This window comes from Myxocyprinus asiaticus, chromosome 12 (genome assembly GCF_019703515.2).
Source record: "Myxocyprinus asiaticus isolate MX2 ecotype Aquarium Trade chromosome 12, UBuf_Myxa_2, whole genome shotgun sequence".
In the NCBI taxonomy this organism is placed as follows: domain Eukaryota; kingdom Metazoa; phylum Chordata; class Actinopteri; order Cypriniformes; family Catostomidae; genus Myxocyprinus; species Myxocyprinus asiaticus.
The window spans coordinates 23,419,955-23,435,527 of NC_059355.1; the positions used below are offsets into that span (position 1 = coordinate 23,419,955).

Sequence of the window (15,573 nt, forward strand, 5' to 3'; positions counted from 1 at the left end):
TCGTTTCATCACTGATGTATCTGTAAAATGACATGACTGTGTCAGCTGGCTAGCAAAAACAAAATACACAAAATTATTTACTGCCCTCAAGTTGTCCCTCATTACGGCCCTGCCTAAAACACACACAACCATATAACAGACACTGACTCACACTTCTTTTAAATGAGAGGAGAGGAGAAGAGAGGAGAGGAGAAGCAGTAAGATGGTGTTCCTCTGACAGTGGAGCTAAAATCAGTGATCGACCTGTCACATCTTGTCTGATTGCCTTCTCCCTGAAAGAAGGTCAGGCACATTCACCTAAAGTGCCTCTTAACCACATTTTATGAAGACAGAAAATGTAATCCAATAACTGTTTGACTCATGAGTGCTTTACGCTTGGTGGCTGGGAACGATACTACTCTTAAAAGCAGCTTGGGTTAAAAAAAAAAAATAAAAAAAAAAAAGGAAAAGGAAAAGAAAAAGAAAAGAGAATAAAGGCAAATTCCAAGCCCTTATCTAATTTCAGTAAGAACAGTTACAGAGCCACTGTAGTGACAAAGCACCAGCTGTAATGTAAAAACAGAGAACATGAAAACAAAATACTCATAATTCATTTTCTCTTCCTGGTTAATATATACCTTAAATACGGTCTGAACTGTAGCAACTTTGCTGCACTTTGTCCATGACAAGACAGAGAATAGGTTTTATGCTTTTTCAGGCCAGCAATTTTTAACACTGCCCTCCTCCTCTGTTGAAGCTCAGAGAGACAAATAACATAGCGAAAAACGAATTAGCTAGCTGGAACTAGTTAAGCGCATGGCCTTTGAGAATGGAAGCCGGGAGCCCGAGGCTTGATTTAAATATAGTGCCAGAGTCAGTGACTGAGTATGCCTTGGAGATCCTGCCCCCTCAAGACACACCACTTGGTGACCTTTGACCCTCATTAGGCAGAGGGCACTCTTGGTGGGATGAGGACCTCAGTGGTGTACAAGGGCGTAAGAGGAATCCGAACACCCATGTCAGACCAGCATTGGGGCAGTCGTTACTCACAGCATTTACCCCAGAAAAAAGACAGAGAGAACACAACAGAGGAAGTAAGTGGGTATTGAGATACCACAGATCAAGGACAATGTCATCTAGTACTGCTCTGCACAGAGCTCATGTCAAAACCACCGCAATTACTCACTCCATATACCCACATAAATATGTTTTCCATTTTTTATATGAAAGGCCACCATCTGGGTTCAGTCTATTGCAGTTAATGGAAATCATCTTACATGAAAAAATAATACAATTTCCAAATATGCAATCTAATCCATATGAAATGCACCCCAAAGTCATGGAGCGAATGACATGAAAAAAAATAAATAATAATAATAATAAAAAATAAATAAATAAAAAAAAACAAATAAATAAATAAATATATATATATATATATATATATATATATATATATATATATATATATATATATATATTATATATATACATTTTATGATAAAAAAGTTTAGATATTTCAAATAAAACTTTTTTAGTGCAAAAATATTGAACATATTAAATTGTTGAATATAACAATGTTTTCCTTAAAAACATGTAACAATTTTACCTTAGCGATACAAAATAGGAAAACATTTGAAAATTTGGCCAAAAACAATTCCACATAAATGGACATTATTACAGATTTGTCAACATTTTATTAACAAACCAAATACTTTTGATGTTTGAACCAGTTTGGTTCTCAAAAATGTGTCACAGATGTGTTCTGATAGGATCGCCAAAAGCATGAAAATTAAAACGATGCTAAATGCAAATAATAAAATGCAATTGTCCACACAATAATGCATAGTTAGGATAGTGAAATAAATAGGCTTATCAACTTTTAAAATGGATGTTAATGTACAAATCATTTTAATGTGAAAAGGTGTGCATCCAGTCAAACTCAGGCATGACATGCCTTCATCCTGGAAAACTATAATAAATTTCAATGTTTGACCAAGGACAGGTTTGTTTACTGTTGTGTGATAAACAGTGGTACTGTACTGGGTCAGTAAAACCAGTTGAGAACCATTGGTGTACTGTAACATTCCTATTGTTTTAAGGACTTAGTGTCGCATGCCTGTTTCTACGTGTACGTGTACATGTGACATATGAGTGCAGTTAAGTGGGTTCTGTGTGTGAAAGTAATGTGGTTGAGTTTAGATAGTATTTCTCTCTCTCTGTTTTTCTTTCTCTCTCATGGTTTGATAATTCCCATCATTGCAAACAGACATGGATTTCCATTCATTAGCCAAACACTCTTAGCAATCAGGCCACAGTGCTAGGGGCACCAGGCCTCTTGTAAAATGACATCGCATAATAGCACTGTTCTGTAATTATATTCCATTAACATATATCAAAATGAGCTCCCACATGCCATGCATATGAGCTCTGGATTTAGCAACTGTGTTCCCCCACTCTCTATGTCTTTCCATTATGGAGACCAGCATCCACTGGGATAAAATAGGCTAATTGCTAATGTGTAATTTTTGTACAATGGGCTTCTTAATTATTTAGATAATTAATTCTAGTTGCACCTCATTTTCTGAACCAAGCACTCTTAATTATTATGTATGGAATAGCTTAGCTACATCAGATGCATGATACATAACATGTTGATTATGAAAAGTGCCTGTCCACCATTGAGAACATCTGTTGTTCCATCAGTGCTCACCTCTTTGGAAATAAACATCTTTAACAGCACTTAAAAGATCGCTTAGTCTATTTTGTATGTTACTTTATTTAAGCTACTGCATTTTGAACACAATGTTTGACTGTAATGTACTCTAGTGTGCTAAATGTAAAAAAATACATTTAAAATAATCCTTTCTCCAGTGCTTTGCAGTTATACTACCTTCTGGCATTGTACTAGTCTAGTACTTGATTGAAATGTCATACGGTAGATTGTTTTCTCTCTTGAATTAACTGTTTTGCCTGTATTATTCACATTTATAAGTGCTTTGGATTAAACCGTCTGCTAAATGAATAAATTAGGGCTGTGAATCGATTGAAAATGATTAACTAATTAAACACACATTTTTCTATGATTAAACATGATTAATCACAATTAAATGATGGCACATGATACATTACAACAAACATTAAAAAATAATCATAAACATAATTACTTCATACTTTGTCTCAAAGAACTTGCAAAAAAATGGTTCGTTATTATTTATTTGAATTATTTAAATATTTACAGTACATGTTAAAATGTTAAGAAACTTTTTTTTTTTTTTATTTTATTTTCCGGATAGAGTTTATTAGACAATTTTTTGCTGGTATTATGGTTGCAATTTGTTTTACAGTACATGCACTTTCAGTATTCTTACAGTGTACTTACCCAAGAAAGTATTGAGTAATATTAGATAACTACGTGTACTGAACCCTATAACGCCGTGTGTATCAAATATGATACACAACATTTGACGGGTCCTGTTTCACTCAAAAAAAAAAAAAAATAATAAAAAAATAAATACAAAATAAAAAAAAAAACACATGGTATGTAAGTTTCCCATATTTCTGCCACCATCTAGTGGTTATTTGTGAAAAAAGTGGTTTCAATGTTTATATCGATCCATTTAAAGTGGCGGGGGGCTTGCACAAAAAGTGACTCTTATGTTAGGATAAATGACAGCTTATTTTAATAAAGTAAAAGTGACAGTAATGATTATATTATTACTGATATTTTAAAATGAGTATTTGCTGAATATAAGGTGCTTGGTTAAAGTTTTGTATATTATTTTATTGATAAAGCCATTTGAAATTACATGTATCAAATATGATACCACATGCTTTTGAGGTATCTCTCAATCACCATTCCATTCCATTCATGTCCACCACAAAAAAATCACAGAGCTTTGAAAATTCTGACATATACTTCTTATAAGATATATTTAAAGTGTGAACTAATATTTCTGTATATTTTTATATATGCAGCCTGTTTTGTCATTAAAAGATCTCATTATTTTACATTACAAGCTATGATGATGTCATCTTACCATAAGTTCCTGAGTCCCAGTGAAAATGTTTTACAATTTCCCTTTTTTTTTTAAATGTCAGTGTAGTGTTTGTGTATAAAGTACATATGATAAAAGTTGTTTACATATACAGTGGTGGTCAAAAATATTGGCACCCTTGGTAAATATGAGCAAAGACGGCTGTGAAAAAAAAAATCTGCATTGTTTATCCTTTTGATCTTTCAATCAGAAAAATCTAAAAAATCTCACCTTTAATTGAACTAAAACAATTGAAAGTGGGGAAATATCTCATTATTAAATAAATATTTTTTCTCCAAAACACATTGGCCACAATTATTGGCACACCTATAAGTTCTTATGAGTAAAATATATCTGAAGTATATTCCCATTCATATTTTACATTTTTAGTGCACCTGGGTGACTAGGAACATTAAATTGTTCAGCCATGACTTCCTATTTCACAGGGGTATAAATATGAGGTAACACACAGACCAAATTCCCTTAATCATCAATTACAGTGTGTTATACTAAAGAATATAGTTCTGATGTGCGGCAAAAGGTTGTTGAACTTAAAAAAAATGGGAAGTGGCTATAAGAAAATAGCCAAAGCATTGAAAATGTCCATTTTAACCATCAGGGCAATAATTAACAAGTTCCAATCAACTGGAATCTAATCCATATGAAATGCACCCCAAAGTCGTGGAGCGAATGACACGAAAAAAAACGTGTGTCTATATTGTCTCCACACACAGTGAGGAGGATGGTTCAAGTGGCCAAAGAATCTCCAAGGATCACAGCTGGAGAATTGCAGAAATTAGTTGGGTCTTACCCCAAGACCCAACTAATTTCTGCAATTCTCCAGCTGTGATATATATATATATATATATATATCACAGCTGGAGAATTGCAGAAATATATGTACTTTTCTGCCAGAGGTCCTGGACATCTTGTTGAGATACATGGCATCACAGACTCTATCAAATACCAACAGATAAATAATCAATAAACAATGCAGATGTTTTTCCCAGCCTTCTCTGCTCATATTTACCAAGGGTGCAAATATTTTTGCCCACAACTTTATATATATAAATATTATTCTTATTGTATTTGATGTGCTGAATTGAATTGTGTTACATTTAAATCTATATTTACTGACCAAGGAGAGGAAGTGTTCATTGCCAAACTCTCAAACATTTGGTATCTCTGAAAAGCCCAGGGAGTCCTCTAATGATACCCCAAGATTTACTACTGTAGCATGGGCTAAGAAAAACTTAAATAACAAATGTTATACACAAAAATGAATTGCTGGGCATCAGGAAGATAATGACATTTAAAGCCTAATGTATCAAATATGATACATACATTTTTTATTTTATTTTATTTTATTTTTTACTTTTTATAGTTTTTCTAGTGGTGCAAAAAAATAAATAAAAATAAAAATAGTATTTTCTGACAATTCTTTCATCTGTCAGGCTTTACAGGGTTAATATGGGTTAAGGTTAGGGGTTGGGTTAGATACCTAGTAATTACTGTAGTTGTTGTAATTATATAGTATGTAAATGTAGAACATTACTGTAAAATAAAGTGCTACCAGTGTTATTCTTTGATACAAGTACAGTATACCTATACATGCCATAAAATCAGTGGAAATGTTGTAAATAAAAAAAGTTGGGCAAAATCTTCGGCCGTTTTCCAGTGGAATTTTTCTCAATAATAGGATCCAATGGGCAAATACAATTAATATCAACTTTACTGGAAAGAGAAACTTAAAGGGATAGTTCACCCCAAAATTCTCTCATTATTTACTCACCCTCATGCCATCCCAGATGTGTATGACTTTCTTTCTTCTGCTAGACACAAATTATGATTTTTAGAAGAGTATTTCAGCTCTGTAGGTCCATACAATGGAAGTGAATGGGTGCCAAAATTGTTATGCTCCAAAAAGCACATAATGGCATCATAAAAGTAATCCATACGACTCCAGTGGTTTAATCCATAGAATTACGGGCTATTTCCCAAAAGCATAGTAACTTAAAGTGTTAGTTCACCCAAAAATTATTTCATCATTTACTCACCCTCATGATATCCCAGGTGTGTAGGTAACTCATCCCCGCCCCTACCATATGCCTAACTATATGGAGCCTGTGGCTGAGTAGCCTGCCAGGAACAGCTTGAGACACATTTCTCCCGCTGCGTTAAGTTTCAGGAAGTAAAAAAAAAAAAAAAAAAAAAAAAAACGGACACTGCGCTAATTGCGTTATTTTATTTTTTTATGCGTTAAACAAAAAAATATGAATCGCAGAAATTAACGTGTCAAATTTCCAAGCCCTAGAATAAATGTAATAAGTGTCTTAAATATGTTGTTATGTTAGTGGTGAAACACTTTCTTATGATGTGTTACATTCATACGAGCAAACAAAGAAGTACGTTTGAAGTAAGTTTGGAGCAGAAGAAACCAAAATAAACCTTGTGTAAATTGTCAGCTTTACACTAAGCTAAAATGCTATTTCTAGCCATTTTAAATGCACATGTTACCAAGCACAATCTTATTTTTTATCAAGAAAATTCACGTTGGATCATAATTTCTTTTTTCTAGTAAGATCTTTGATATTAGGGCAAAAATCGTATTCTTGATAATAATTTTTGTTTTGTTTTCCTGTAAAAATATCAAAAAAAATCCTTAAAACAAGATCAGTTTGATTGATCTTGTTTTAGAAACAACACTGCATAAGATATTTAGGTTTTTCAGAGAATGTATTTTTAAAGTGTATTTTGTCTTACTGTACTGGCAGAGTTTTTATAGTAAAAACAAGTGAAAAAAATCTACCAGTGCTGAAGAAGTAATCCAAAGTATTTAGAATACGTTACTGACCTTGAGTAATCTAACGAAATACATTACAAATTACATTTTACAGCATGTATTCTGTAATCTATAGTGGAATACATTTCAAAAGTAACCCTCCCAACCCTGTCCATGCGATTATCTAATCAGCCAATCGTGTGGCAGCAGTGCATAAAATCATTCATATGTGAGTCAGGAGCTTCAGTTAATGTTCACATCAACCATCAGAATGAGGAAATAATGTGATCTCAGTGATTCAGACCGTGGCATGATTGTTGGTGCCAGATGGGCTGGTTTGAGTATTTCTGTAACTACTGATCTCCTGGGATTTTTTACATACAACAGTCTCTATAATTTATTCCATCCAGTTAGTGGCAGTTGGATGGAAGCGCATTGTTGATGAGAGAGGTCAACAGAGAATGGCCACACTGGTTCCACTGATAAAGTCTACGGTAACTCAGATAACCGCTCTGTACAATTGTGGTGAGAAGAGTAGCATCTCAGAATGCTATTCTGAGATGTGGATTGGTGCTGTTTTAGCGACACGAGGGAGACCTACACAATATTAGGCAGGTGGTTTTAATGCTGTGGCTAATCAGTATATATATATATATATATATATATATATATATATATATATATATATATATATATATATATATATAAAATCTAAAATATTTTGTTTCAATTTAGGGTCTGAGACGGGACAAGAGACTGAGATGTACTGTTTGCAATGCAGAGGTAAGCGTGTTTATGTATTTTTCATGTCTGTGTGTGTGTGTGTGTGTGTGGCGGGGGGGGGGGGGCGGTTGGCAAGCTTTATGCTCCAAAGTACTCATTATTATAACAACCCTAAAATGTAGATTGGTTTGCTATTTTTTTCCAGGGTTCATACCACATTACTGAAAACCAATTCTGATGGAGAACAAACTAACACCACAAACCTGTGATTAATCTGTGTATGTCCGTGTGTGTGTGTGTGTGTGCACGTATAATAGGTTGATGCCCTCTCACAGCAGATAGCATTTAACTCATTAGAAGAACATCAGCTCCTGAAACACATCGAAGCCCAAAGGATCCAGAACAAAAATACCAATAATATGCAATCATCTCAAAACTCTCTCTCTCTCTCTCTCTCTCTCTCTCTCTCTCTCTCTCCTATATATCATTGGTTTGGTCGGTGAATATAAAAACCTGTTTTTATTACATTAATAATATGCCAAGACACCCGCTGAGGGAAAAATAGATGGTCATAATATTTGGCATGGGAGATGGACAACATAATATCCAAATCCGTATTCAATCTGCGAGCCCAAATTTAGCACGCTTTCTCGCCGATGCGTTCTCAATGCTAATTCTGAGTGGCCATCTTGCCCGGCTTGGCGGGAGCTCATTTGTGTGAAATGGTGGATGTTGATGTGGCATCACACAGGGGGTCAGCTCTCCACTAAAACGTGAGGTTGAACCGTCCACCTGCGTTAAGGTGTTTGCTGTGTATTCATACGCTGCATCTCATCTTTACATACAACGTAAAACATTTCAACCCACTAAAACTGAAAACATCTTTTCAGTTTCCTTACTGCCTTAATAGGATAGTTCAACTGAAAATGAAAATGCTGTCATAATTTATTCACCCACATATTGTTCCGAACCCATGACTTACTTTCTTCCTTTGAACACAAAATGGGATGTTAGGCAAAAAGTTGCTCAGTCTTCATTAACTTCCATTTCTTTTCAGAAAGTTAATTTCAGACTCAACTGGCTATTTGCTAACTAATCATATTTTCCATTTCAGTAAGGGGTGGGACTTTTACAGCGTCTAATAATTTGCACAGTAAATTTATTTCCCTGCTAAACTTATATATATATATATATATATATATATATATAGATATATAGTGGTGTGAAAAATAAAAACTATTTAAGTGATTTCTTGATTGAGAACAGGTGTGGCAGTAATCAGGCCTGGGTTTGGCTAGAGAAATTGAACTCAGGTGTGATAAACCACAGTTATGTTTTAACAGGTGGGGCAAACACTTTTTCACACAGGGCCATGTAGGTTTGGATTTTGTTTTCCCTTAATAATAACAACCTTCATTTAAAAACTGCATTTTGTGTTTACTTGTGTTATCTTTGACTAATATTTAAACTTGTTTGATGATCTGAAACATTTAAGTGTGACAAATATGCAAAAAAATAAGAAATCAGGAAGGGGGCAAACACTTTTTCACACCACTGTGTGTATATATATATATATATATATATATAAAGACAAATAAATCAAAGAATCATTCATTCTCATGTAGGCTTTATAGGCTATACAAGATAACGTGTTAACGTGAACATTACTACACTCATATTAGCTGAACAATGCTTAATAGTTTACTGCATATTATGTCTGTATTAGTTTATTAATTAGAGTAATTATAAAGTTTTAAAAAATTTTATAGAAGCCTATTGAAAGCAACATTAATGAGACCTATTAATTTAAATACATATTTACCAGGTACAAGTTACCATACCATGGTTCTTAGTGGTGTACTGTACACCATGCAGCAAGAAAGTTACCCTGATATACATTTTGTAAGTTCATGTGGGACTATGATTACAACAGGCAATATTTTTTTTATATGGAAACAATATATTTCTTACACATTTTACATATGTACTGTATATAAATGTAAATATATATACATTTTAGAGACCGTGTGCATGTTATTTATTTATTTCTTTGGTGGGGGGGTCCTTAAAATGCCCACCTCTTCAGACACTACTACACCACTGTGTGTGACGTAATCACATTGGCATTTGAAACACGCAAGAACTGAGGCACGTGCGTCACAGCCGGAAGAGCAGCGCTGTTTACAAGTGAGGAGGAACGATGTACAGTAGCTTGGTTGATTTTGGTTTAGATCTGTTAATTTCCATTTCTTTATTCACAATGGTGCGTTTGTGTGCTTATCCTGGATGTCTCAACCGGGTGGAGAATGTGAGATTACCTCAGTATCCATGGCAATGCGAATGTGTCACACGAGAGACTATTGGATTAAAGTTAAAATGTACTTAAATGCTGATCTTTTTTTGCACCAAAAGCGATTGTATCGCTTTAGAAGACATTAATTTTAACAGGTTAAATTAATTGGTCCCAGAACAGATGAAAGGCACCTTATTTTCATCATAACTCCATATACAGCTTCTGAAAGCAACATTTTCCAACATTTGGATGCACCCATTGATTCTCAATGATGATAATACACAGTGAAAATAGGATTTCCAAGCAAATTAAGACGTATTGCCCTAGCATGAGGTCAGCATGTTTAGCAGTGTGCCATTTCACGATAAATCGCTGGAATTTTTTAAATGGCCTGTTGGATGAAACTAGAGATGTTACTCTTTTGACAGTTTTGAGGTTTCAATGTAAAAAAACTTAATGAGGTTTCTTACCACATGTAATTTTGTTGGCATTTCTCCCAAAAGACACGCTTCACTGAGGTGGGTGCCATGTTATTTTGTCACATGACTCTGTGTGTCAAAAGATGATCAGCCCAGAGTGTCCTGAACTGAGATCAGTAGGTTTAAATTAAATTAAATTATGCATAGCATATTGCGAAGCCAAAACACAACGTATGTGCATGAGGGGGGTTGCACAATATTAAAGATCTCTTTGAGGAGAATCACTCAGTCGAGTCAGTGAATAATCCGTCTGATTTTTTCTTGTGTTGAACCATTTCCTTTTTACTTATTTTCACTCCATTCTCTTAGATTTTTGAGCCTTTGAAAGGCTGCCAATTTTAAACCATGGCCTTGATATCACATCCTCTCCTTTTTAAGTGCTTCTTAGGCTGCAGTGGAAGCATTGAATTGCTTTTGAACCAAAATAAATTAACTCACTGATTTCTGTTTTCAAGAACCACACCTAAACAACCCACTTTCATGGTTAACAAGCAACATTTCTGCTTTTAAGCCTTCATTTCAGTTTCATTTCATATTCTTCCATGACTCTGTCCTCCCTCTTTTTACTATCCTTTATTGAGAGTGACACATAACTGAAATTCTGTTTGAGTCAAAAATATATAAACAGCCAGGTTTCTCAATTGCGTGTCTAGTCTTACTGGACTTTAGTATACTATATATTAAAATCAATTCCCATATTTCATGGCAGGCTATATCAGGCATTAGTATTGAGGGCATCATCTGATTATCATGATTTAGCTGTTAAATCTCTATCTGTTTGTGATTCCACTGCATTAAGAGTGAGTGCATTAAAAGGTTGCTTTTTGGCAGTTTTTATGTCGGCCCCAATCTTACAAAAAGATCCATTCAAATATTTTATCCCATTTTCCCAGAACAGATGTAAATGCTGCTTCCCAGGCATTACAGGCAACCCAAGTGATCATAATGAGTCGAGCGCTCTCCCTGGCTTTTTCACATTTTTGTCTAGGTTTGCGCCTTGCAGCAAACCACCATAATGGCTTCCAGACTCTCCCACCTGACAATGGTAATGCAAACCAATACCGTTTCAATGGGAGTCATTTTTCAGCTTTTGTTACCACGGTTAGCCTTGGGGCAACCGAGGGAAGCTGAGGACGCTGAGCAAAACAATTTAGAGGGAAGTGCAGCAGCATTCCTCTCTCTCCTGAGTAAGCACAGCTCTAGCCCACCAATCCATGCCAGCCCACTTAAAATCCTGTTAAACTGCAACTTATCCCTGCAATTCTTCACCTGCCTCTATGCACTACAATACAACACCTCAACACACTTATATGAAAATGTTGCTCTGTACACTTGTGTACACATTTACTGTTGTTTTTATGGTGTGTGGAAACTGTCCACATAACCAAACTCTCTCACTTATATTTGTTTTTCTATCATAGTGGGGACTTTCCATTCACTTCTATTGTTTTAATCCTGAGCCGATTATATTTTCTGTCCCCTAACCCCTATCCCTCACATAAATGTTAATTTGGTTTGTTTAGTAAGCCTAAATGGGGATATCCATAGACTTCTATTGTTTTAATATAAAGGTAATAATAATTTCTGTAGACTAACTCTAAACCTACCCCTAAAATGTATATACACACACCTATTTGCTTTAATACATAACAAATTTTCCAATTAAGGACATCCTTGAATGTCCTTAAAGTGAATATTTGTCATATTTAGTTTACTTTTGAGGAAATTTTCTCCAAACCATATTTCTATTTACAGAATTCCCCAAACTATAGCTTAGAACACACACATTCACACTCTGTGTCCACAAAAACATACTCTCACCTTATCCCTCAAATTGTGTCCAGTTTGTTGTACCACCTTGAAATAATAATAAGTCCAGTCAGTGTGTTAAAATCATGGTGGACTGAAATACAATAGCACTGTGACAGGCAGTGGGACAGTGTCTGTTTGGGGGAGACAGCTCTTCTCTCATTCACTGATGGAGTTTTAGCAGTGCCCGCTCTCAGATCACTTAATGCATCAGTCTAATAACCTTTTAATGTCTGTATTATGGTGGTCATTTAATATTTGCTCTCCGAAAGATGCACATTTAGATCAGCAATGACTGTAATGATGATAATGATAATCATGTGCTCATAAGTTCTATCTGAACGCATTGCATCACTGTGCTCACCGGTGGTTAAAACGAAGAGCTTTTAGCCATTATGGCTAGAGAAAAAAAAAAAAAAAAAAACACTTGCAATTCTGCTAATGCAATTTCTTCATTCCATGCATGTGCAATTTAATTTCACCGTATTTTGTTGACACTGCTTTTTCTTATTTTTTCCCCTTGTCTTTTTTCATCTTAGCAAGTGGGTCTATAATGTGGGCCATTTGCATGAGTTATGCTAATTTGTTAGGGCAATGAATGCATTAATTTAATTAGCAAATGGCCTCAAAGCAATAATTACCAGAGTAGGTGTGTCACAAGCAATCATGTTACATTTTGCCAGTTAGTTATTAAGATTTTGTTCAGAGGGACCTAGATTTGACATGAGTAGCCGAAGGAGAGACAGAGTGAAGGAGAGAGAAGAAGGTAAGAAAGTTAATGCTGTACAGCAGCTAAGGTGCTTGTTGTGTTGAGGAGAGGTGGAGGTTGACAAAAGGAAGAGTAGTGGGCTTGGGTTGGTTTGCATGTTGACAGCTTACATTCTGAACTAATTACCACAAATAGCACAGGACTGGTTGGTATTCAGTGAATCCCGAGGGGTATAATTATAAGAGAAAGGAGGGCAGGGGCTACTGGAGCGGTCTCAGCTCCCATTGATTGTAGTCCACTTGAGGAGTGGAAACGCTTCTCCTTGGCTGTCATTGCCTTGCACTTTGGCCAATAAAAATTGCAGAGAACATTGAGATTTGTTGCTTTAATGTTTAGACAAATAGCAAGGTGTGCCCCTTTGGTCTTCTGTGTTTACATTTTTTTATTATTTTATGGGTGGGGTGCTAGCTGTCACACAGGGAAATTGTCAAATGGGCTATATCTTTCTGTAATTTTGTGTCAAAAGTCCAATTACAGAAATGTGGATTTTCTCTAGCAGTGGTTTTATATGTTAGTTTAAAACACATAGTTCAAAACCATCTTAAATTAGATTATTTTTGTGAGTTCTTTTCTCAAAACTAATTTAGAGTATCATCATATTTTTGCTATACAGTAGATGTTGAATAAACAAGTGAACACAATGTTGTCCAAAACAATAGTTTGATATGTTTGTACATTTTAAATTTGGTTGTTTCATGTATTGTTATATATATATATATATATATATATATATATATATATATATATATATATATATATATATATATATATATACACACACAACATTTACATTTTGTTTAATGGCTGGTTATACTGTGACCACTTACCCTATATAGTGTGACAAACTATATCTTTTTATATCTATCTTTTTCCTGGGCAATAGTGATGAAAATGTTCAATAGGTTTTTTAAAAAAAAATTTTTATAACCAAGACCTTGAGGTATGTGCCTATAAAGAAACTGACTTAAAAGAAACCTACCCTGAGCAATATTCACTGAATTGTGACAACTAGCCCCGGTCTCCCCTACATCAAAAGACAGTCTGGTGAAAAGTCAGTACGATTTGATTATCACTCAGTTACTTTATTCTGACGTTCTTCAGCACTGTCTTCATCATCTTAGCAGTTCTGTCTTTGAATATGAGGTTGGCACCTAGACTCATCCTCTTCCACTCATGCCATAATTGTGCAGGTCTTCCTCTTAAACTCTCTTTACGGTTAATTCCTCCAGTTCTTATCCACTGACACCCTTTAAACGTTTTGCTCCCTCTGTCTCTCAAGTGTCTCCTAAAAGCGAGCACGCTTTTCTCTCATCTCTCCACCACTTTTGGGAAGACATGTTAATCATTATTTAAATTCAGAGGGAAAGGAGCTTATCCAGTGATGTGGATGAGATCAGCAGCTACTTGCTTCATCATTTTGCTAAAAGCAGTATGTGATGTTTGTAAAACCAGTTAATTTAGCTGTTACCACAAAACACATTTTTTTTCAGGTTACCTGACATAATTATTATTATTATTTTATTTTATTTTTACAGTGTACAATTATTTTTCCCAGTATACATTATCTAAACATATTTCTTTGTTTGCTGCCCTGTCTATCTGCCTCACGAGACCTGTCATGATAGACAATGATAGTCCTCATGCTCCGAGGATTTCATGCTGGTTCAGTCTGTTTTTACTTATCATGTGTTTGGATCATACTTTTTTTTTTTTTTTTTTTAACACAGTTTTGGATAGTTGTAAAGACAAAACAAAACAAAAAGTTTAAGGTGATGTAATTTTTTTTTTCAATGTAAGTTTACTTTCTCATATCCCAGTTCTTTAAAAATCAACAATACACTGTGAAAAATTTTTTCAGAATTTTATCAAATGTAAACATCTGTGTTTCCATTTAACTCCGTAGTTATTGAGTAACAACTGGCAGTCATTGGAAGTGTTTGAAAAACCTGTTTGAACACATTAATTATTTTTGCAGTTCCGTTTGGCAGTGCTTTAGTTCCATAGAAATTACACACTTTAACTTAAACTGCAAAACTAAAGAAAGTAAGAAAATGCCATTTCCATCAGTTTAAGTGCATTACTTTGGCTAATTACACAGTCTGGTGCAATTTGTATCACTAAGGCCTCTCGTCGGTGATGCAGTCTGACTCGAGAAGGTCATGAGATCGCTGGTGGAATTCGAGCCTAACGAAGCTACATGACTGAATGAATAAGTTGGGAGAGCTGATTTAATTTACATCAGTACCGCAGCCAGCCATTGTTCGGAGCGCCGTATTTGGGATTTGCTAGTATAACTCCTCTTGTTTAACCCCTGTGCCCCTCTCCCTCCATCTCTCCACTCCTCCCCACCTCAGGCTGAACTCATTTGGGTTCCTGCATGGGAAGGTCCTGAGGCTGATTCAATCAGCGGCCACCTTAATTGGCTCTCAGGCATTCAAACTGAAACCGATGGAGAATTAATAACAATTGCCCTACTGGTTTGTAGCTGTAGAAACCGAGGGACAATTAGTTGTGGTGCCAGAGCAGGGCACTTTTTAATTGCAGCCAGGATTTTGGTGGGTTTGGCTGAGAGAACCATTAAACACACACACATACACACACACATGCAAACACCCTGAGGGCTGCTCTTTGTTTCCACGACCTCTGAGTTATTTTGTAACATGACTGTGACTGTAATTTCTAGTGGCCATATGAGTTTGTGTGTG

The 15,573-nt window shown here is 35.2% G+C and overlaps 1 protein-coding gene across 7 annotated transcripts in view; it reads left to right on the top strand.

Moving 5' to 3' along the window:
- LOC127449634 (piggyBac transposable element-derived protein 3-like) overlaps positions 1 to 15,573 on the top strand; it is a 201,945-nt gene that overhangs the window by 27,676 nt on the left and 158,696 nt on the right. For all 7 annotated transcript variants that reach the window (XR_007898764.1, XR_007898765.1, XM_051713167.1 and 4 more), the window contains exon 3: positions 7,531 to 7,578. Coding sequence is in view for 2 of the 7 variants with exons in the window: in XM_051713167.1 (XP_051569127.1) it covers positions 7,531 to 7,578 (48 nt within the window). In the remaining 5 variants the exon portion in view is untranslated. The remainder of the gene's footprint in view (positions 1 to 7,530; positions 7,579 to 15,573) is intronic.